The sequence below is a fragment of the Agelaius tricolor genome, unplaced genomic scaffold, assembly GCF_023055355.1.
Source record: "Agelaius tricolor isolate 1412-34295 unplaced genomic scaffold, bAgeTri1.0.p SCAF_3, whole genome shotgun sequence".
Classification (NCBI taxonomy): domain Eukaryota; kingdom Metazoa; phylum Chordata; class Aves; order Passeriformes; family Icteridae; genus Agelaius; species Agelaius tricolor.
Window position 1 is genome coordinate 54,709,939 of NW_027269263.1, and position 22,170 is coordinate 54,732,108.

At 35.8% G+C, this 22,170-nt stretch overlaps 1 protein-coding gene across 3 annotated transcripts in view; it reads right to left on the bottom strand.

Moving 5' to 3' along the window:
* Window positions 1-269: 269 nt before the first annotated feature.
* CPNE8 (copine 8) overlaps window positions 270-22,170 on the bottom strand; it is a 72,023-nt gene continuing 50,122 nt past the window's right edge. The window contains exons 13-20 of one of the 3 annotated variants that reach the window (XM_071423881.1): window positions 21,360-21,421; window positions 17,508-17,554; window positions 16,684-16,865; window positions 14,685-14,812; window positions 11,116-11,218; window positions 8,407-8,464; window positions 5,667-5,740; window positions 270-2,224 (exon numbers count right to left, since the gene is read on the bottom strand). In XM_071423881.1, coding sequence (XP_071279982.1) covers window positions 2,036-2,224; window positions 5,667-5,740; window positions 8,407-8,464; window positions 11,116-11,218; window positions 14,685-14,812; window positions 16,684-16,865; window positions 17,508-17,554; window positions 21,360-21,421 — 843 coding nt within the window. In that variant the 3' untranslated portion in view covers window positions 270-2,035. Of the gene's footprint in view, window positions 2,225-5,666; window positions 5,741-8,406; window positions 8,465-11,115; window positions 11,219-14,684; window positions 14,813-16,683; window positions 16,866-17,507; window positions 17,555-21,359; window positions 21,529-22,170 lie in introns of those variants that run through there. The other 2 variants (XM_071423882.1, XR_011678688.1) reach the window with 2 other exon arrangements.

The following is a 22,170-nucleotide window of genomic DNA, read 5'->3' on the forward strand; positions in this document are numbered from 1 at the left end:
CTAGATTAGTTTTGAGATTAAACTAATAAAGGTACTGGCTAAATGAGAGCTAATAAATTACTCTCAGCTGAGTAAGTTTGTGTTCTGGCCTTCTAGTGATATGTTGAATACATGGCCCACTGGGAACCAGCACAAATATCAGCATAAAGATTTGCCTAATCAAATGAAACAGGAGAAACATAGTATAACTTCAATTTTTTCAAAAGTGCCAACATTGATCATGCAAAAAATAAATGTAGAAGATGAAAGGAGAACACCACCACCATATATTAGATTTAAACTTACTCTTTATGATGCACTTTCATCAAAATTTGTAGTTGCCAAGTATCAAATTTCACTCATGCAACATCAATCCACTAAGAAATACATATTTTGGTGAGAAAATTAAAGTCCATATTTATGTAAAAACTGTTTCAAAATAAAAATAAAACAAGATTTTTTTTTTCCAAAAAAAGATTTTTTTTTGTTTTTGTTAACAGAATAATTATTTGGAAAACATAATTTCCCACACGAAATAGTTAAAGGAAGTTAAATATATTTAAAACTGGAAGATTCTGCATTTACATAGTTATGCCATTAATATTGAAGATATGTTTTCTGGCAAAAAACTTCTCATGCTTAAAAAATGCACCTTAGTTTTATACTGTACATTACAACATACAGTAGTAAGAAACAGAATTAGTAAACAGGTTATATGCAAAGAAAAAAGTTACATATACAAGACAATTACAACTGTGACACAAAAAAAAATAATGTTCAGTTTAAACAGTATCTGAAGGCAATTCACAATCATTTCAGGAGTTCTGTGAAATTTAAGGCCATTAGTTCTAAATAAAATGTATCTGACACAAACTCACAAAACTGTGTATTTTGTACAAAATATACATGCAAAACCATTTTGTAATTATATATCAACAGGCATATAATAAATTTTTTTGGGTAGTTCCGTACACAAAATTGTGAACAAAGCAACATAGTTGTGCAATTTTAAAACCAGTTAATTAACTTTATTATTCATGCACCCTGAATGGAAATGTGATTAAATGACAATATTAAACCCAAATATTATTAAGCCCAATATCCCTTTGAATGGGCAATCTAGACAAAAAAAAAGTTAAGATTTAAAATTTTTGGAGTTTAAAATGGTCCATTATAAAACATCTGCTGTAATCACTTCAAAAGACATTTCTGATGCAAAATTTCCAGTGCTTTAAGGAATGTATTATATGATTTAATGAGCTCAGTGAGTCAACTATAACACGCTGATAGTTCTGGATTGAGGTAATTTTCTTTAAATAATTACAGCAAGTAACTATTCTAATTTGTTTCAGTAGTTAGTTTAAAAAACTGTAAACTTAGATAAACTCAGAAATTGGAGAATCTGTGAAAAAAATACACATACCTCCCCCTCAGTCTGGAGCCAATTATAAGTCATATGCCATTATGTTATTCACATTTAGGAGTTGAAATTTTCAATACATGAGATGAATGGATTACTGAGAACTGATTGAAGCACTTCAGTTACTTTAAAACACATTGATATATTTGTCCTTAGCTTTCATTTGTATTTGTCTGGACAAACATTCAAAGAGATATTGCTTCTCTTGTTATCTTGTGACAAACTATTGCAAGCTAGAAGACATGTGAGTCAATATTCCAAACTTTTATTCTTAAGAATAGATATAAAAGTACTGAAATTTAAAAATAGTAACATGTAAACATTGATACAGAGTAATAGCATTCCTATACATTTATATACACACAGTATTCAGAGAGGACCCAATCTTCTGAGTTGAATACCTGACTTGTGCTTCCCCCCTCCAATAATTACATCAAAAAAGTAGGGTGTTTGGACTAAAAAAAAAAGTCTCAGAACGTCAACATTTTGCTCCTAGCATTTAAAAGCTTTCCAGTTGCTTATGCAACTAATAGGAGAATTTTGGTATGTGAAGAGAACTTTTCTAGCTCCAAAAAGTTATCAGAAGCTACTGCTGCATCCAGAGATTTGTGATAAATGCTAAACACTTCAGAGCAGTCATATCTGAGTCTGCAACACGTGAACTGGGGGTGTGTAGGGGGGTGGTGCAGGCGATGGCTTTATTCCTCTGACTCTCATGTAGGACAGGAACTGCTCTGGGATTTCAGCCAATACATCTTTAGCAAGTCTTGCCATGCTCAACACGTGGTTTCCACTTCTGTCAATGTAATCTCGGAATGGCACGAACTACAAAACAAAAGAGACCTTCACTCAGACACAGAATGTAGCTTACAACATGAAAGAAGAAAGCTCAGCCTAGGGGTTAGAGTACATGAACATGTTATCTTACACAGCTTTAATGTACCCATACATAAGTTGCATTTTATGTTATATATTTTATAAATAAACATTGTATCTCAATTTTTATAGATCTCCTTCTAATAGAAACAGTGTAACACTTTCCCTTGGGTGAACCCCTTCACATGAGCCATGGCTAGCTCAGGTTGCTGATGATGTGCTTCCCTGATATATTTGGGTTATCTCCCAACCCTTTCCATGCAAGAAGGTAATTCTGTCTCAGAAGCCAGTCTCAGCTTCCATTCCCTGCTCCTGGGGCCACCCACCAGACTGCCTCCACTCTGGCACTTGGTGAGTAGATTTTTTTTGACCTCTGAAGTGAACAAAACAGAAAGTATGACTTTAAAATTTTTGACCATTTTGCATTATACCTAGTAGAACTCTGAACCACCTGAACACCTTTAATATAATATTAACAAAAGCATAAAGAAGCTAAGCAAAAATTATTGGATCAAAAAATAAGTTGTTATGTGATATCTAGATGTTCAACACCTGAACCATTTACCTGCCCAGCCCTGGCTTGGATTTTGTAATACTTAATGAGAATCTTGTGCTACTGGCATACCAAAAGGAAACAATCCAGGCTCCTTGATTTTTTTCCTTGTGTAAAAAGTACATGCAGTCTGAGTTAAAGAACATGCATCCCATCCTAGGAGATCCCCTTACCCATTAGTCTGCAGACATGAAATCACAGACCCCTGTTCTGTAGCAAAGTGGGGCTATTTCAACAGTGTAATTGTTGAAATGCAATTATACAACACAGATGGCCTGATTTAGCTCTTCTCCTCCTCTCCCCACACTGCAGAGATGTCAGAGCAGCTGGAGGAACTATGGACAGGAAAGCAAACCTAGAGATGTACAAGGACAGCTAACATGGAGATGGCAGAGGAACAGAATGAAAGGCATAGGAGAAACCAAAGGGAAACTGATGGAATGCCAAGTGCTTTTTCTGTAATTTAAGAGTTTAATTAAAAAGGCTGATGTGCCAAATTCTCAGGAGAAACAACAGGTGCATCACTATAAGTAAATATTCTCCTAAAATGTCTTAACCAGCAAAGGGATAGGAAAGGAGCAGAAATTAAAACTGAGGAAGAAGTGGTACATGTGTAGTACAGAGTCCCACAACATGTATAGATCCTAGTGAGGAGGAGATAGTGCAGAACATGCCTCTAAATGAATTGCAGCCAGTAGCAAATATAACACATACAGTGACTCACTGTTAACAGACAAACTTTTCCTGTACTAATTTAATCAAAATATTTCACAATACTGTTAGAATTAATAGGTAATTTCACTAGTTAATTTTAATTAACCTAATACACAAAACCCCCCACTTTTTTATTTGAGTAGTTAGTTTTATAAAGGCAAATCAGTTTCAGCTTGCTAGATACAAAATAAAGGTCAAACCAAATTTAGACAGTTTGACAGAATCCCTTTTTATTTATTTAGTTAGTCTATAAAGTCAATATTTGTTAGTATTTAGACAGAAAAAGAGCACAAAATAATACTGCCTTTGAGTAATTCAATATGGCATGGGGCAACATTCTGATTAAAATATATTAATAATAAATAAACATTTTATTACAATTCTGATATGCAATGAATTCCAAAGAAATACAAAAGGGTATTCACTGCATTTTTTTTTTCAGCATAGGGTAGTAATCTCAAAGCAAAGCATTTTCACAAATCTTGTTCATAATATGTTAGAACTCTATCCATTTGTGCTCTTTAAAGCTTTTTGGGCTGCTATTATTAGAGAAATTATGTTGCTTATATTTAAATGCATTTAAACATAAATGTAATGCTTGCCAGAAGATACCTGAATTAGCTTTAAAAAATCTGAGATGGCACACAGGGCTTTGCAGAAATAGGAAGTTGGGGTCCACACACTGCTCTGCTGAAAGCACTGACATTTGCAGAACTAAACATTACAGACAGCCCCTCTGCAGCCCAATGTGGACACCAAGGAACACTTCAAAGACTTTGACAAAATGAGAAACTATTTCTTATCTCCTGTTCAGCTGCCTTATATCATCCCTACTTTCAAAACTATCTGACAACAGTGACCAAAGAAGCCAGCATGTTTTACTCTTCTAAGAGTTTTGGTATCTCACTTTGTCATCAGCTGTTATCTCTATATGTTGCAAAAATGAAAGAAGTGTCTTTCTCAACTAGTAGAATTCAGGAATCCATGACTTTCTTTAATGTATATCCATAGAGAGTATGATGATAATTTAATTTCTGTCTTATGCTCATTTCTGATCCCCATTTAGAAAAAACAAATACAGAGAATTTTAATGTAGCATGCAAAAAGACTGAAGAAGACTGAAAAAAAGAGTTCTGATCATTTTCATTTCCATATATTTATGTAGCTTTCCTTATTATTGTATTCTAATAAAACTAAAGTATAAAATCAGGTATCAAATACATGTTTTGAACACCTCCTTGGATTGAAATATTACATCCACCAGCAGTTATCAATCAAATCAATCCTTAAACATTCATGTATCAGTATTTGTAACATTAAACATTTTGAAGTTTCAGTTCCTGCAGATATAAATGGAAACAAATAAACATATCCCAAAATTCTTCAGCTGCTATCTGACCTTAACTATCATGCAATATGAGCTATTGATATGGCTCACTTATTCTTCCTCTATATATATTCTATTAAACAACAATATAAAAATCCAACCTGTCTTGAACAGAAATAAGTGAAAATTAGTAAGAGGAAAAATAAGTGAACAGCACGAAGTTTGACAAATGGGAGGAATAAAGGAAGAAGAAGAAATGGCAGTTCTAAGGTGAGGTTTGAATCTGTCAGTGTTTAAGAGGCATTTGGACAATGCCCTTATTAACAAGCTCTAACTTTTAGTCAGCCCTGTACTTAAATGGCCAGGTAGTTGCACTAGATGTCTGTTGCAAGTCCCTTCCAACTTAAATACTCTATTTTATGAATGTATTCAGGCACTACCAGGAAATATGGCCTCCATAGAAGATTTACTTTTAGCCAGAACCCATTTTTTTCTAGAAACATCATGTTTCTCCAAATTTTCTGTAGCTAACTCTTCTCCATGGCTGCATAACACCAAGACTTTATAACAATGCCCTGCCAGTTAGGGGTCATTTCCTAACAAATGCAGATCCACTCTTGTGTGTTATAAAAAGGCTTTGAGCTATCACAGAGAGTTTCTGAGCTTGTTATAAACACCTCAAGATAAAGTATGTCAGTGCTAAGGTAAAATGAAAGGTAGGAATATAGATAGAAATGAGAATTCAAAACAAAGAGGAACAGTAAAATCTATCTATGAGAATATATTTTCTCTCCCACCTGCACAATGTCTCTTTCTGCAAATCTTCCTCTTGAAGAAATCCTCACTACATCCCCATCCAGTTCTTCCATAGCTTAAAAAAATAAACAAAAAACCCTATGAGTTCAGGTACACAATAAAATCATCTTACTGAGAAAAAGTTCAGACAACTTACACTTCTGAGCAATAAAAAAACAACAATTCTTCCTTCAGTAACTGTTAAGATCATTTGCATCAGAAAATACATCATGTTTTGTAGCTGTTTTGCACTTTTTCATGGTAACAATACATACTTTTATCTTTATTGTCACCTTCAGAAAAGACTATGAAAAAGTTTTTATCCTTTCATCTCTCAAAACAGCAAGTATATCTGGTTTTGTAAGGCAATATATATATATACTTTCAGGGGTAGAGAAGAATTCATCTTCAGCAGCTATTGTTACAGAAGATATCAGAGGAAACAGCACAGAGAGGTAATAACTCACATTCACACTGAAACAGCAGTATCTGCTGATGCTAAGGAATGAGGAGTGCTTAAAAAATATTAAATTTATTGGGGAATTCTTCTTGTATCTTCTGAGCAGGACACAGGTAAGCTCTGTTGTCCAGATACCTGGAAGCCATTCTGGGTGGAAGGATGTACCTGCTCTCTTGTCAGTGTTGAAATGGATGGATTTGGGGTCTCAGGTTATTGCTGAGATGTTGGATCTGCAGTTCTACAAACCTGCTTTCAGTGTGTGCTATAAAAACCAAAGCCCTGCACCTCAGCTTCTCAGGGATTTACAAACTGGTTTACAAATTTAAAACCAGCACTTCAAACCTAGCTCTTCTGAAGCAAGAACTGGAAAGTATAAATGGCACCATCAGGAGCCAAGCTGAACAGAGTATATTTGTTTAAAGAAACAAATCAGTGGGTCTGCAGAGCATGTTGCCTGATGATGCTGTTGCAAAAATGTACACGTGTTCAAACCAGGACACTGAGCAAGTATTTGAAGGAGTTTCCCTAAAAAATCTCCAAAATAGACATAAAGCACATCCTGCCCAGGAAACTCCAACCTAAAACCAGTATTCAGGGAAATATCACATTTGCTTAGTCTGTTCTTCATACTCTCTAGGGAACTACCCATGGCAATGTCAGCTACAGAATACTGGACAGAAATGCTTCTGATGTGACCTGTTACAGTCATCCTCACATCCTTTAAGTGAAGCTCTGCCAAATGTATGTGTCATCTACCCAAATTTCAAAGTTTTAGGAACCCCTCTGGTATCCCCCAGGGGCTGGGAGATGCAGGGAACAGGGAGATCTGAAGAGGAGCAGCTTGGTCTCTCTAGGGCAGAACTGAAGCTCCGGGGGCACTCGAATGTGCAGACACCCTGAACATCACCCTCCTGCAGGCACAGCAGACATGGAGTCTGTTGTTTCTTCCAGAAGGAATTTCTGTAAATGGAAGTAATTCCTCTGTCCTCTTGGGCACTGAGGGGCCACAGATTTGGCATACAGCTCAGGGTGAATCTCACTGAGGCAGTACAAATACTGGGATTGTGGCTCCAAAGATGGAAACTGCATCCTGCAGTACAAACAGAATCCCAAACTGAGGAAAGGGGGAGGGAGGACACCCCAAGAACATGTCCTGACTGAGAAAGGGAGCCTGGGCAAATCCAAGGACTAGACAAACAGGGAGAAAGGGAAAATGCAATGGAGGGGTCAGAGAATGGTGAGTAACACAGGACTTGTTGGAATGTTGGAATTCCCAGGAGTAAAAATGAAGTTTACAAATTTCCATCATATGCATTTATGAATATAAAATGTCCTTTCTCACAGATTGTGGCATACAATCATCTGAAGTGCAAGTGTTCACCGGGACAATTTTTTCATGGAATAAGATACTTAAAATTATGACTACTATACCACTTGCCCAGCAGCATAAGAATAATGTTTGGAATAAAATAAATTTTAAATAAAATAATTTTTGTCTTGTTTTTTCCTCTTTTTTCCTACATTTAGAGTATTTGTACAAAAATTAACATGTACAGTCATTAGTGAGCACTAAAGACCTGTGGTAGTAGTGCTAAGTACATTTTATGTATCACAGAAGGCATAGTGTCTAACCAGATGTACTAGAATTAAAAGAAATTATTTAGGACTTTGAGGAACAGACTCACACAACATCTACACTTCACAGGGCAGTGATACATACTTAATAAATTAATACAAATAATGGAAGCAGATTAGTTATTACAACAGAGAATGGTGTTCCAGAATATCATGGAAAGAATATATAAATAACCTGGCAATTTCTGTCCTGCTGCAATATTCTGTCAATGCTGCTGCACAGTAGGGCTCACTCCTGTCACCAAGTGAAACCCTGTTTAATCCAGATCGCCTCAAATTTATTTATTTTTCTCAAGATTTTATTACTGCAGTAAGATCAATATTTCCACTCAACTGACACTTCACAAGGCATCTAAATATTTGTGTTGAAGAGATGGAACATTTCTTGAGTATACTTACTTTACTGTAAATGCTGAGCCCCCATATGGCTCTGGCTTGAACAGAGAGCCTGAGGGGCTACACAGCTCCACATGGTAGCTTGTAATCACACCGAGTTATCAATCAATCAATCCAGCTGGAAATGCCAGCAGCACTCACTCCTCACTTCATATAATGCTCTTTTAAAGACCAATATTTGTTTGGAAAGCTACATATTACTAAATTGTAAGCAAATCTAAAATATTAGAAAAAAACACTAGAACACTTACCATCAAACTCTGCTGGTCCTACCCCCACTATAATTATGGACATTGGAAGCTTTGAAGCCTTCAAAAGAAGAAGAAAAAGAGGTTTAATGCATTACATAACCTCTGCCAGTAATAGGAGATCTGAGAACAAAGTGAACAAAAACCACGCAGAAATTATGTTTTAAAGAACAATTTTCCCCCCTAAAAAGCTGAGTGGTGTAAACTGTCTGCTTAAGTGGTACAAAACATCTTGGATGAAGATAGAAAGACACATGATTATTTTATTTTTCCATTACCAAGTCTTTGAATCATATAGAATGCTAATTAAATACAACAAACTATGTTAGCATTTAATATTAATATAACAACTAAGAGGACAAATTTCTCGTAGAAACTTTTGTAAACTGACAGTAATTGCAAATATGTATTTAATAACAATCAGACATTTATTTAAATGTGCTTTGCTGTTTCCTGATCTTACACAGGTGCTTGCAACTATGGGACACTATTTCTACATTGATCTTATGCCAATTTTTAAAAGGAAAGAAATAATCTATTTGAGCAATATGTGTATTACATTTATCCCATTAATGAAATTTTACTCTAGTCAATCATCCATGCCACAGACAAGCAAGATATAGAATTGGCCTGTGGTAAGATTTTTAATTTTACTTTATCTTATTCATTCAAAGATATCTGGCTTTCTCTGAATAAACTCTGTAAAATCTTTAAAATTGTGAAGACACTATCTTAAATATTAGACTCTCCTGTCCTGATAGTAGCATCAGTTTATAGAAATAATGTGAATCTGCCTCTGATGAAGAAGGTATCAACTAAAACCAAAGAACATTCAGCAAATGTCAGAGTTCACAACTTACTGAGATAATTCTGGTAACTCTGTTGCTTATTGAGATATTGTGATAAACTGTAAAATATCTACAGTCATTTTAAACATTAAACAGGAGCATACACTGCTCCTGTAAAAAAAATCATAGATGTAGACCTTCTGATCTCTTAGTACAGAACCTTCTGTTTTCTAGAATGTTATTTTTGATTGTAAGAAAGTATCCTTTAAAGAGATTCCTACTCACACAGACACAGAATTATGTGATACAATGAAATATGAAACAGTAAGTGGCAAGGACAGCATAAAGACAAAGAGTTAAACTTCTGCATATAAACCTAAGTGTTGGCATTTCCTGAATGACAGCATAACCTTTAAACAGTTTGGTAAAACAGAATGTGTCTGACATATATGCTGTAATGAGAAAGATGCCTAAAAGCACAATTAATGTTAAAATTGAAATATACTCTGAGTTTTATACACATCAAGTTGCATTGGACATCATTGCCCTTTTTAGTATTATGGATATAATTAAAACTGAAAAAAACTGCTACTGAAGAGCATTTAATTAGTTCTGGCATGGTATACTGTGCTCACACTTCAAGAAATATGCAGGAAAATGAAGGCATCTTCATAAAAAACCCAGACAGCAAATATTATCAAACTTCTACTTATTCCAAGCTAACACATCTGCTGTGTTTCCAGACAGTTGTAGACTAAGAGCCATTATTTGTTGAAATGAACTATTACTGAAAACAAGAGTTTTCTGTATGTCTTGGTGACAAAGGAATTAATCTTACAAGGTATCAGCCAACTGCACTCGCTGCTCTCTTATGCACAGGCTTCAAATGGAAGCGTGAGTCAGAACCAAGAGCTGCTCTTTTTTTCTGCACTGAGTCTTTTTGTCACCTAAGAGCAGCTCATCTAAAAGAAATTATGTTTCAAACTTCTAGTCTGGGCTGGAGAATGAATTCCCAAGCTTATTATTACACAGATTCTGTGTATGTGCTGCAGGCTGGGACTGAGGGCATCTTGGTCCCCAGGGAGAGGCAGAACACTGGGGCAGAATTTTCATGTGCACCCCACAAACTGAAACAGCATCAAATCTCTACAGGAGGTACTTATAGTGGGTCTTCAAAACTATGCCAACTAATTCTGCACTATTCACTTGGACATGATGCTAAATTACTTTAATGTAGGCTTTTCAACTCACCACTCTGCTGTTAACTAGATCCACTGTGGTATGTTAAAAACTACTGGTAGAGATCTTTTCCAGCCATGTCTAGGGGTGTTTCTGTGAGTACTTTTATCTGAAATTTCCCACAGGCAAAAGCACAATAGAACCTGCTCATAATACAGAATATTACCTATACCCATGGCAGTTTTGAAGAGAAAAATACTGAAAATAATGCAGAAACTAAAACAGAAAATGCAGAAACTAACAAATAAGGAACTTACAGAGTTTTAGGGACTGTTTTGAGGGAAATCAGATAATTGGTATGCTTGCCATTCAGGATCAGAAAGTTGGGGGCAGTTTCAAAAAAGTGTGGGGATCAAAACTGTCAGCAATTATGGGAAAGAAAAGAGTTCACTATGCAGAACTGCATGGTGGGATGTGCATGAGGAAGGAGGAGGCAAGAAATAGATGAGTAAAATCATACAAACATACAGTGCTAGAGAGAAGAGTATCACCACAAAACACTATCTAATTAGGTCAAGTTCAACTTCTGCTTTCTTTTCATCTTTATGCATAATAAACTTCTCCTATTTAGTAAAAATGGGTACTCATGGAACAAATCTAGTGCCTGAACTCTTAATCCACTTGCTTTATTGCCTAAAATATGAATTCCTACAAACATTATTTCAACACTTTCAGTAAAACTTACATTCACTATGGATTCTTTTGTCTGAGCCATATCAGAGATAACTCCATCTGTAATAATGAGAAGAACAAAATACTGGGAGCCATCTTTTACTGAAGCAGCATATCTAAGGGAAGAAAAACCAATATTATAATAGTAAAAAAAAAACCTTTATAAAAGGAATTAATATGAAAACAAGCTGGATTTGTAAAATTTGACTACCAAGAACTAAAAAACACAGTGAATTTCAAAAGTAAAGACATTCATAACTAAGCCAGACTTTATACTTTTAAATGAGAACATTGAAAAAACATAACTAATACAAGATTGACAATCTGCATGTGTTGCATCAGTGAAAAATGGGAACTGCACCACTACCAAAAGGAGCAGGGACAGAATGTGCTTTATAGAATGATGAGATGTTAGAAAGCCTAAGTTGTTTAATAGGCATTACCTATGGGGCACAGAGCTTTGCATGAAGGGTATACATGAATACTGAATGGTTGGGTTTATAGCACAAATAAAACTTAACAGGAATCAACACATTGCATATTTTTCTATTCTTTTTTTCCCTTACAAATCCAGGTTACTTACTGTTGACCATGATTGCAGATTTATAGTTCACATGTGAATTTATAGTTCACAAGTGAATTGCAGATTTATAGTTCACATGTCTTGTAAAAGACCTGAATGTACACCCTGCAGCCCTGGCCTCAATATTAATTTCTGTGCACCACCCACAAATGTCCTTTCCTGCAAGACTCAAGCTTCTCCTTGTGCTGTACAGGAATGCAAGAGAAAATACACACAGTGACACCCAGTGCCATTCCCACCTCAGTCAAAGGACCCAAGAAGCAACTACTCTTTGAAAACAAGCAGCTTTTGAAGGTTTGCAAAGTCCTGAAAGAGAGGGAGCCCAAAAAGCCTCACTAAATTCTATGGCCTGAACTGAAGAACTTTTTTTTGTGGGAAGCTGTTTCCTGCTTCACAGCCACTACAGTTCCTACTTTTATGAAGGCTCTTGGTGCTGTGAAGTCAAGAAGTAGAACCTTGTGCAGTGAGTTGTAGAGAGAGCAGTAAAAGAAAAAAATTAGTTGCCTCAGGAATACTTTTAAATACACGCCCAAATACCTAATAAGACTGTGAAATAACTCACTATTTTATTGGTCACTGAATATGAAAGGCCTGGCTCACTGAACAGAGCATGTTCAATGATGGCCACAATGCTTACATATGTTTACAAAATTCCCTGATGATAACACAGTGCATTGCAGGCAATTACTTCTGATAAATACAATTCTGCAGCCACAACATTTATAAGAGCTTGGAGAAAGCCACAACTGATTTACAGAACATCAGCATCTTCCAGCCTCCCCCCAGGATCCAGATGGGTAAAGAAGCCATACAAGCAGTGACTCTGTTGGATATCACCTATTTGCATGCTGGAAGTAGGGACTGATAATTAAATATTGAGATTAGCAAGACCTACCATGGAACACGTTTTTACTGCCAAGCAGAGACTTCTTTTATCTCACTTTTCCACACTGCTTATAAACTTTTCAATTATGATTGCATTGACAAGGTATGATGAAAGAGTAAAATAAACATTATTATCCTCCCTGAGCACTTGACACTGTCTACATACTTACATTGAAGAAATGGAACAGAAATTTGGTTATTTCAAATTTTTCGCAGATTAAAATGCTCCAAAGCCTTTTGCAAGAAAGATCTTACATGAGGAAGGGAGAGGGGAGATGACACTAAGTTGAATCTGGTGTAGTTTAGATAACTCTCTAAATGGGGAAAGGATAAAAAAATCATTATCTGCCAAAAGAGTTTCCAAAGAATACCAAGATCACAACAGGATAGTAATATCTGACATTGGTTACAGAGCTTTCATCAGAGGCACTCTTTTATGTAGGAGGGATGTGGAAAGAAGAAATTTCTTTGAGGCTGAAAGTAGGTTCAAAGAGTAACTGCAGGGCAGTACCATGTCAATGAGAGTCACCAGAATAATCAAGAAATTGAACCTTGAAGGAAAATGGTGTTACTGAGAACTGGACTAGTACACAGATTGCTCTAGGGATGATCATGCAGTAGAAATCCCTGTGAACACACTTAGCTTTCCCACTGTAATGTAGTCTAATGTAGTCTAATTTGCTACTAGGAGGAGCTTCCAAAGTCTGCAACAACTTGATATTTAGACAGAAGTTCAGTGGAAGGACTACTAATACTGGTGGACAGTCATCTGTTATTCTGCAAATGTTGGCAAATATTCCTGAAAAACAACTGGTGAGAAAAAGAACTGATTTTATGTCAATACTTCGATAAAACCAGATCCAAAATTTCAATTTTTGCAATGAACATCAGGCTTAAGATAAATTGCCAAGTTCTGGGTCAGGCATCTCAGCTGCTATGACCAGTTCTGAAGAAAAAGAAAGAGCCAGAAGAATTGTTGGGTTAGATTTCCAGATAATGTGGCTAATGCAGACACTGAGTGCCACATATATGGAAAACTGCTATTGAAGAGATCATGTCAAAGGAAAGATTAAAGGACACAGATACTCTCAGATGACAAGCAATGTAAAATACATGTACATCATTTTAATGGTGTGATCTGAAAACAAAACAACTAACCCTAATGATAAATGGCTGAAATCAGCTATCTAGCCATGCTAGGGGGCACAGAAAGTTCTTTGCACCCCAGAATTTGCAAACTATTTTCTGCTGGTCTGCAGAACTAACAACAGCAAACCAGATAGCACATAAATATCTCTTGCTATTAAAATTAGCTATTTTGCAAGCTCATAAATAAAACATTACCAGTACAATGATTTACACATCCCTACTTCTTTATTTTGTAACCAGTAGCTCTTTGTGTCTATAAATAAAATAAAATCTGTTCAGCAAATCACCTAAGCCATATCCCTTTCCTATATAAATTCATGGAGGTATTATACTGCCAAGGTCTTGAGCTCAAGATTATAAGTCAAGATCTTGTCTGCCAAAATAAGGCAACATTATCCTTCTTAAGAAACTTTCTATAAACACAGGGAGGTTTTTACTTTGAGGAGTTAGATGAGGTGTTGCATAACAGCATCATGGCTCCCCAATGGTGACAGCTGTATCACTGCCTTGAAAGTACCACTACCAGCTGGGAATTGTTGGCACAGAGAGACCTGGAAGATTTTGTTGACATTTGGGACATTCAGAGATTAGAGAAACTACACATACCTAAAAAAACTCAGAGCTTATAATAATTTTTGATAGATGCATAAATTTTCTGTGAAGTAATAATTCTGTGCTCTAAAGGACAAAAAAGGAACATGACATGACAAAAATTTTATTTCCTTATGATTTCTGCTAAGATTTTCACTCAAGCTGGTCAACTGGATCACCTGTATTTCTTTTTAATCAGCAATTAAATTCTGCAGGTCTTCAAACCTACTCAAAGTCACAAGGTAATTAATTATGGGACTGAATAAACAAAACAACTGTCAAAAAATACCTTTCTTTGTAACTGTCAGCCTTTTGTATGCAGCACTTGTTCTGACACAAATAAGTTTCTGCCCAGCACCTGTTGTGATGCTTACCTGGCTACATGATTAATTACAGGGGCAAAGTTTGTTGGTCCATAAAGCTGTACAGATTTTAGACTCCTGTAGTATGCCTCCATTACACCATCAATTCCATGGCAATATGGATTTTGAGGGTTTCCATTCTAACAAAAACAAGAGATGATTAATCAGTATAAGTAATTATGAAGTAAAAACTACACAGGTTAATGAACACTAGCCAGTGTAGATATTTAAAAGGCAAAGACCTAAGCATTCTAGGATCTATTCAGAGAGAGTTTACCACAAATGCCCAGTGTATGTGCCACAGCTGCTTGTGAGTGTTAACTGCTGAGGTAAGGAGGTTCCACCAGCCCCAGCAGTCTGAATCACTAGGACTGGCTCCTAGGCATAAACACCACCTTTAGTGTAATTAAACCCTCCTTCATACATACAACAGTAACAGGCATTTCCCTGTGTGGATTTAAGGTATGAATTACAGGTCAGATGTAAACCTGGAAGCATGTTTAGGAGCACAGTTCAGGCTCAATGATTTATTCTTTTAAAATGTGAGAAAAAGAAACGGTAGCCAGATCCCGAGTTCATACGCTTAGAAGTGTGTAAGGTAAACAATAAACTTTCCATTGTTTTGGCCCAATATTTCTGCATTGAAAAAATTATTTTGACCTGGTATAAACAAATGAAGAAAGGAATTTACTCTTTGGGAGCCCACAAAATGGCTGGTAGTGTAAATTCTTAGGGTAGGCATTTTACTACCTATCTCCATGATGACTCTTTAATGAGGATACCTATTAATAGATGGCAATACAAACACAAAAGCAGAATTCCAGACCCATGTCAGGCCAGGCAAATGATCTATGATCTTTCAAATCATTCTACTCTCCTTCATACGCCAACACCTCACTGGCTTAATGTGCCAGTACCTCATTCTGAGGTAAAGTATACTTGACTGAGAATCTAGACAACCAAAGAGGATTTTGGACAGAATTTGTCTAAAACATTAAAAGAGAGAGCTGAAAACACTGCTAAGCATTACATGGGAGACACCTATATATCTTTATATATGGAGGAAGGAAATAAAGACACACACACACATATACATATGTATGTATGTACATGGTGCTTTTTCTTCTGTAAAAGTATCACAATGGCTCATAAAGAAACTGAATTAATTTTAGAAATATCCTTAAAACTGAAAGATGCATCAATATATTTGGACTTGCTATACAAAGTCCAAAGTCTGCAATTTAAAGGAGTATTTGCAATTGCACCTGTTTTAAATTACATCTTTGTGGAAAATATTTCCCTGAGGTAAGATATGTTGCACTCTTCTCGAGCACAGGCTGACAGAAGAAATACACATCCAGAGTCACCAATCTGCTGCCATGTCTTTGATGCTAACTGATTAGCACTCCCCTGATACACCTACATTTGTAATAATTCTGACACATTTATCCTACCCTGAGAAGAACAGAAAGCTCAAAACAAGCAAGTAGATAAACCAACAGCAATCACAAGCATCACCCTGGTAGATTTTAGGTTTGAAATTTAACTGACCCATGGAGATATCTCAGATTTGTTCTTATCAACTCATCTTTTAGTCCACTTAGATATCCCTATGTCTCTGAACTAGCACCCTGTAAAGACAGAGATCCCAGAAAATCAGACAGAATAGTAAGAATAATAATGAAATTTTATCTTGGAACATGATTTGTTTGCTTCTTTAGAGATATTAGCTTCAGTCTGAAGTCTTTAAAGCATCTGTTTCTCAAGCTGCTACAGCTGAGGTTAAAGATTATTACTTTTCTTTATTACAATTTTTGGCCTACAGGGACTTCTTGACTCCAAATTTCACTCCACAACTTCAAGTGAAGTAACTTCACTATGATAAAAAGTTTTGAAACAACTATCTAGAGTGAGCACAGAAGACTTAGCACATTCTCTGTTCTTTACTTGTCCAGTAACTGCTTAAGACTACAATCTTAACTCCCAAAACAGTATATGTTTATTTACTTACCAGTGCAAATTCATGTGATACTCTTCCATCTGGAGGAAGTCTAGCTCCAAAACCTAGAGCTGGGAACATTTTATCACTATCATAGTCCTGAATTATTTCACCAACAGCTCTCAGTGCCATGCCATAGGCATTCAGCTGATAGGGATTCATGTAGTGCAGTGAAGTTGGCTGTAAAGGGTTACCTGTTGAAGCAAGGATCAGGTTTACTTTAAATCACTTCATCACTTGAATTTTCTCTCTTAAAAATAAGAAGTTGTTTCAGGTAAAAATGCAGCGTTCCAAATAAATTTTAATAGTATATTTTTAGTAGTTCTAAATACATTTTAGCAGAAGTAGCTGTATTTCAGCATTGAAAGGGCAGCAAGAAACTTGTAGATTTGTGCAATTTATACACTTTTAAGACTAAATTTACAAAAGTATTACGACATTCTGAAAGCAGCTTTGGAAGAGGATCAGAACTTATCTCTGCTTAGCCCCACTTCAGCCTCACTCCCCCTGGAACTATTTGGCCCTTTTCAGTGGGTTTTTCTAAGGTTTCTCCCAGCAGTTCCAAAAAACCAAACAATAATACTAATCAAAAACTACACAAATATTTGCAAACGGCCTCTGGTTATTAAATTTTATATGCAGCTTTTCCAATTTTTATCTGTTCTGTTTGTCCTGCTTTTCTAGACAGGAATTGGGCTCTCATCTGTTGCTTGGCATAATGGAATCCTGAGTCCAGGTGGTGCCAGCTGAATACTGTTACAAACACACACATATGTGCACTTAAAACTGAGCACAGCACAAACACACACAAATAAGATGTTTCCTTTTATTCTTACCATTGGAGGCTGTGAAATCAATAGCAACTGTGAAATTGATTTGGGTTCTGCAGAAAAAGCAAACACAAATCTTATTAATAGTAGTACTGCTATGGAGACAAATAAACAAGAGATGGTAACATCATTTGTGGACAAACTGTAGGACACTGGCTTTCTAATAGAGGAAATAAGCACTGAAAATACTCTTATATAAGGTTCAAGCCAAGGGCTACACAACACTAACTTATTAACACACTGAAAACAGTTACTTGACTCCATCATTCTTTTTTTCATTGTTTATTAAAAATAGTAAATAAATAATTCGTAAGAACTTAACTTCCATAAATATTATTAATTCCTTTTAACAGTAATACTGATTTTTCCTTGGACACATTTTAACCCTGGCCATGCAAGATGTTCTCTCCCAACTCGGGGGAAATACCCAACCAGAGCAATGTGCCTTATGGATTCAGTGCTGCATAGATCACTACTACTTTGCTATAATTTAGTTGGCATAGAAATACATGATCTACTTGAAAGTGACAGGTGATTCTACCCTATCTTCCCATACACACCAAGAAATGAAGAAAGTTTCTTTAAAGGAACAGTAATCCTCACCTCACAGCCACAGAGAGAACAAAGTGAAACCTGTCATCTTTTAATATGAGTTCCATCAGTACTGACATACATAAGGGAACAAATTAAGCCTGAATGTAGTTTTTGACTAGGTTTGATTACGGTTTTTTAAGCACTACATTGGAAGGAATCATGGATCCCCTGTGGCTTCAGAATGACAACCAGCTGGTCTGTCAGCAGGGGGGAGCAGTTGAAGGTTTGAGGACCACTTACTGCACAGAACTGTACAACAGAGCTGTCAGAGTAACTAATTCTAAGAGGCTGCATCCTCTCCATGGCATCCAAACCCCCAGTGTCACTTATAATTTCCCCTTTGCAGATGCTTGTTGAGCCAAATGCTGTAACAACATACAGAAGATTTTTCCAATAAAGTCTCTTCAAGATCTTCCTCTTACATGGTTTTATTACTCCTTGATAGTCTCCAAGGATACAAGAAACACATGGCAAAGCTTCTAACATACTTAGCTATGGCAGCCCTTGCTTTGTAACTTTCTCATGCCAGGCCTCTTGTGAACAGCAAATATGCCTCCCATTACAGTGGATAGAGTACTGCCTGGATTAAAACAGCTGTCATGAAAGGAGATCTGAATTTCTCTTCTGACCATCAATGATTCAATACAGGTCAGTTAAAAATATGTGACCAAATCCTTTTGAATCCAAAAAATGTATGGGTGTTCATTTCTAAAGACCTGGATGAAGGTAAGGCTTTTAACATGATGAAGGAAAACATTTCCTCTTATCTTCCACTAATCCAGGACAGAAGAGATGACAAGATATTTCAGTTGCAAAAGGATTCAGTTCCTGAATTTTTACTGATTTACAAATAACTAGCTCTCTACCATTTCCAATAAGTCAAACCAGCTAGAAACATTTGCCAGAAATACCTTTTCTGTCCACTAAGTCTTGGACCTTTGGTCTTTGTCCCACACACAAAAAAAGAGTAGACACTAAACTAGGTTTGACAGACATTCCTGTAAATTCAATTGCATTCCTTTCCAAGACTGTATCCCTTACATTGTTGAACTTATTCATATATCTGGAGGGGTTTTGACAGGAATATATTATTAACTGGGGGCTGTATTAAGCAGCAGGAGAAATGTAATTTTGAAATATACATTATTTTTAGCACAACATGTGGGTAGGTCAGTGTGGCAAAATTTTGATTCAGTATTAAGATGTAAAGAAAAGTCCGCTATTAAGGAGGTGTTATTTGATGTAATATTCAGATGCAAAAGAGACATCCTCCTTTTTTTCTGCCATACTGCTATAAAATCAAGTCTTATGGAGTAAAACGAAATCTGAGTTTATGGACAAACCTCTATTTTGCTCTCCAAAGTTCTTTAAGAAAACAACAGTCATATAGGTGATACTGGCAATGGAATATCCCAATTAAACAGATGCAGACTCAAAACATAAATACATTGAAAACCCCCCATAAATAAATACTGTAATTATAATTTGTTAAAGCTGTTTAAGATTTCCATGACATCTCCATTAATTCTAAACACCTCGAATTACAATGGAAGTTTTGAACATGAAGTATTTCATTAGCACCCATTTATGGAAGAGCAAATATGCAATTGTGCCTATTGCAGAATCAGTGCTTTCTACCTCCTGCCTATCTAAATGGAAGAAAAACAGGGAACTTAAAAAAAAAAAACAGTTTTGGAGGACATGATGGGAAAACAGACTGATTTAATGACAAAACCTTCTCTTTTCCCTTCCTTCAAATATTTCTCAACTGGACTTGAACTGATATGTAGTCATATTAAATGAGACAAAGGAAAGGAGAAGCCCAGAAAATAACTGAGTCTGAGCCTCCTGACATGAACCTCATGTCATGTTTACGTAACTGCAAATGTTGCAGAGAGAAAGGCAAGATTTTACAAAAGTACTTCTACAGTTTTCACTGGCATGTATACAGAAATAATTGTATGAATCACTAAAAAAGATTCTATAAAAAATAATTAAATAAGTATCACTGCTCATGCTTTTAAACATAGAGCATTCCACTGAATGATATTACTCCTTTGTCAAAAGATAAGAAAAAAAGTTTAAGTGGAATTTATTAATATCACAAACCTTCTCTGACTTGCAGTTAATGAGATATACTTGTATTGTAACATCTCAGTGAGGAATGTGACAGACCACCCTGGAAAGATTACATAAGCAGCCCCTATAAAATTTTCTTTTCAAATTTAGACATAAACCTCAACTCCTCAGTTCCTTATACCTACTCCTTCTGTAGAGATGAATTTTGAATGAATGGGGAATAGGATGGTCATGGCATATTTGTACAGCACACTTCAAAGGAAACAGCTGCACTAGAGGCAAGACTCCTTCTTCATGCATTTGTGCATACACAGACTTCAATCAACAGAAATTTCTGGTGAACATGGATGGATGGCTATTTTCAGCTTCTGTCCAAGTCCCCAGCAGGAATGTAGGACTGCCACTGCTGGGACCAAAGACAAAGCTCTATATAGTACTGTCAAAACACAGCACAGACTTTTATTTCCATTGAACTCTGGTTGAAGACTTCAAAAAAACCCAAAAAATGGAACTTGTTTCTTCACAGGTGATCAATGCTCTCAAAAACATGTGGAATGTATATGCAGACTATATGCCCCAAAAATCCAAAAATAAGTGCCTTAAGTGCCTAGGAATGTGTAACAAATTTCCATTGTTTTAGAGAATAATCTGGCAGGCATGTTAAGAGCCAGGAATTTTTCAGATTTGGTCCTATTTCCAGGCACGTTCTAGGGTAAGACATTTGACACTTCTGTCTCTACTTCTCTTTAGAAAAAATGATGATAAATGAGAAATCGAACACATTAAAAATTTTAATTACTATTGAAAAAAATAGTAACTAAAAATAGTAATTTCCCCTTTGAAGGGGAAAAGGTCTAAATAAATGCCAATATTAAATACACCAAATCTCAGTATAATTGGAAGAAATAGGCAGCATTTTAATAATTTAATATATATAGATAATTCCCTTTTGTTTAATCAAATTTTCTCTGGCTGGTCAGAAGTTACTCTTTCTCAGTGTTTTAGTATCAAGTCCAATTCCAACAGTATGAGCAAAGTCCCATAACTTAACTTAGTAACTATCTGCATGCTTTATGTAGGAAAGTACAGCCCCTAAAATGAGGAAATAATACAGCTCCTTACAGATGCTACTGAGAGCCATAAACAAATTGTGAAAACAAGAAAGGTTTGTTGCTAATCACATACCCGCCTTTAATATAGTCAAGGAATGAAACTTCTGTTTCAATTAGGAAGGAAAGCAATGTTACCTGAAAGCAAATAAAAGAGAGTCAGACATGAATTGTGTGTTTCCCAGCTGAACAAGTAGAGACATAAGCACAATGTTTTTCGAGCTCTGTCCTTAGGATGTAATTTCCTACAGTATTAAGGGAAAAAAGAAGATTAAAAAAGATATTAAATAATTTCAGCAGGCAGCTCTTGAAAGGGAAGAGACAGGTTGAGAAGTCTATAATTGCCTTCTTTTTTTTATTTAAGGAGAAAGTAAGGGGCAGAATATTGTATTCTAGAGCAGGTTACCACATACATGTTTTCTGATTTCTGTGTGCTACACCTACAACTGAATATTACTGGGTACATGATAATGCATCTTTTCTATGAGCACTTCAACCCTGTTTAAAGAACTCAATTACAATTATTTATGTAATTACTCATCTCACATTAAAGGTGGTGTTGAGTATTGATGCAAGCCTAGAATGCAAAAATCTAGTAAAGTATACACATATAGGAAATACATAAATTTATTAAAAGTAGTATACAAATGTATAGATGTATGTATGTATATGTATACACATATATCTGTATATATATAAAAATGCAACAGTATGACATTTCAGCAGTCCCAGATTTTATCATTCAGAAATGACAGAGATCCAAAACACAGAGTAATCTAAAGTGTTATTGGCATTTTCAGCAATCGAGTCACAGAGGTATAAGCTCAAGTGGAAAAGATCCAGCATTCAAGATCTTCATATATTGTGCAATATTTATGAAGCAAAGA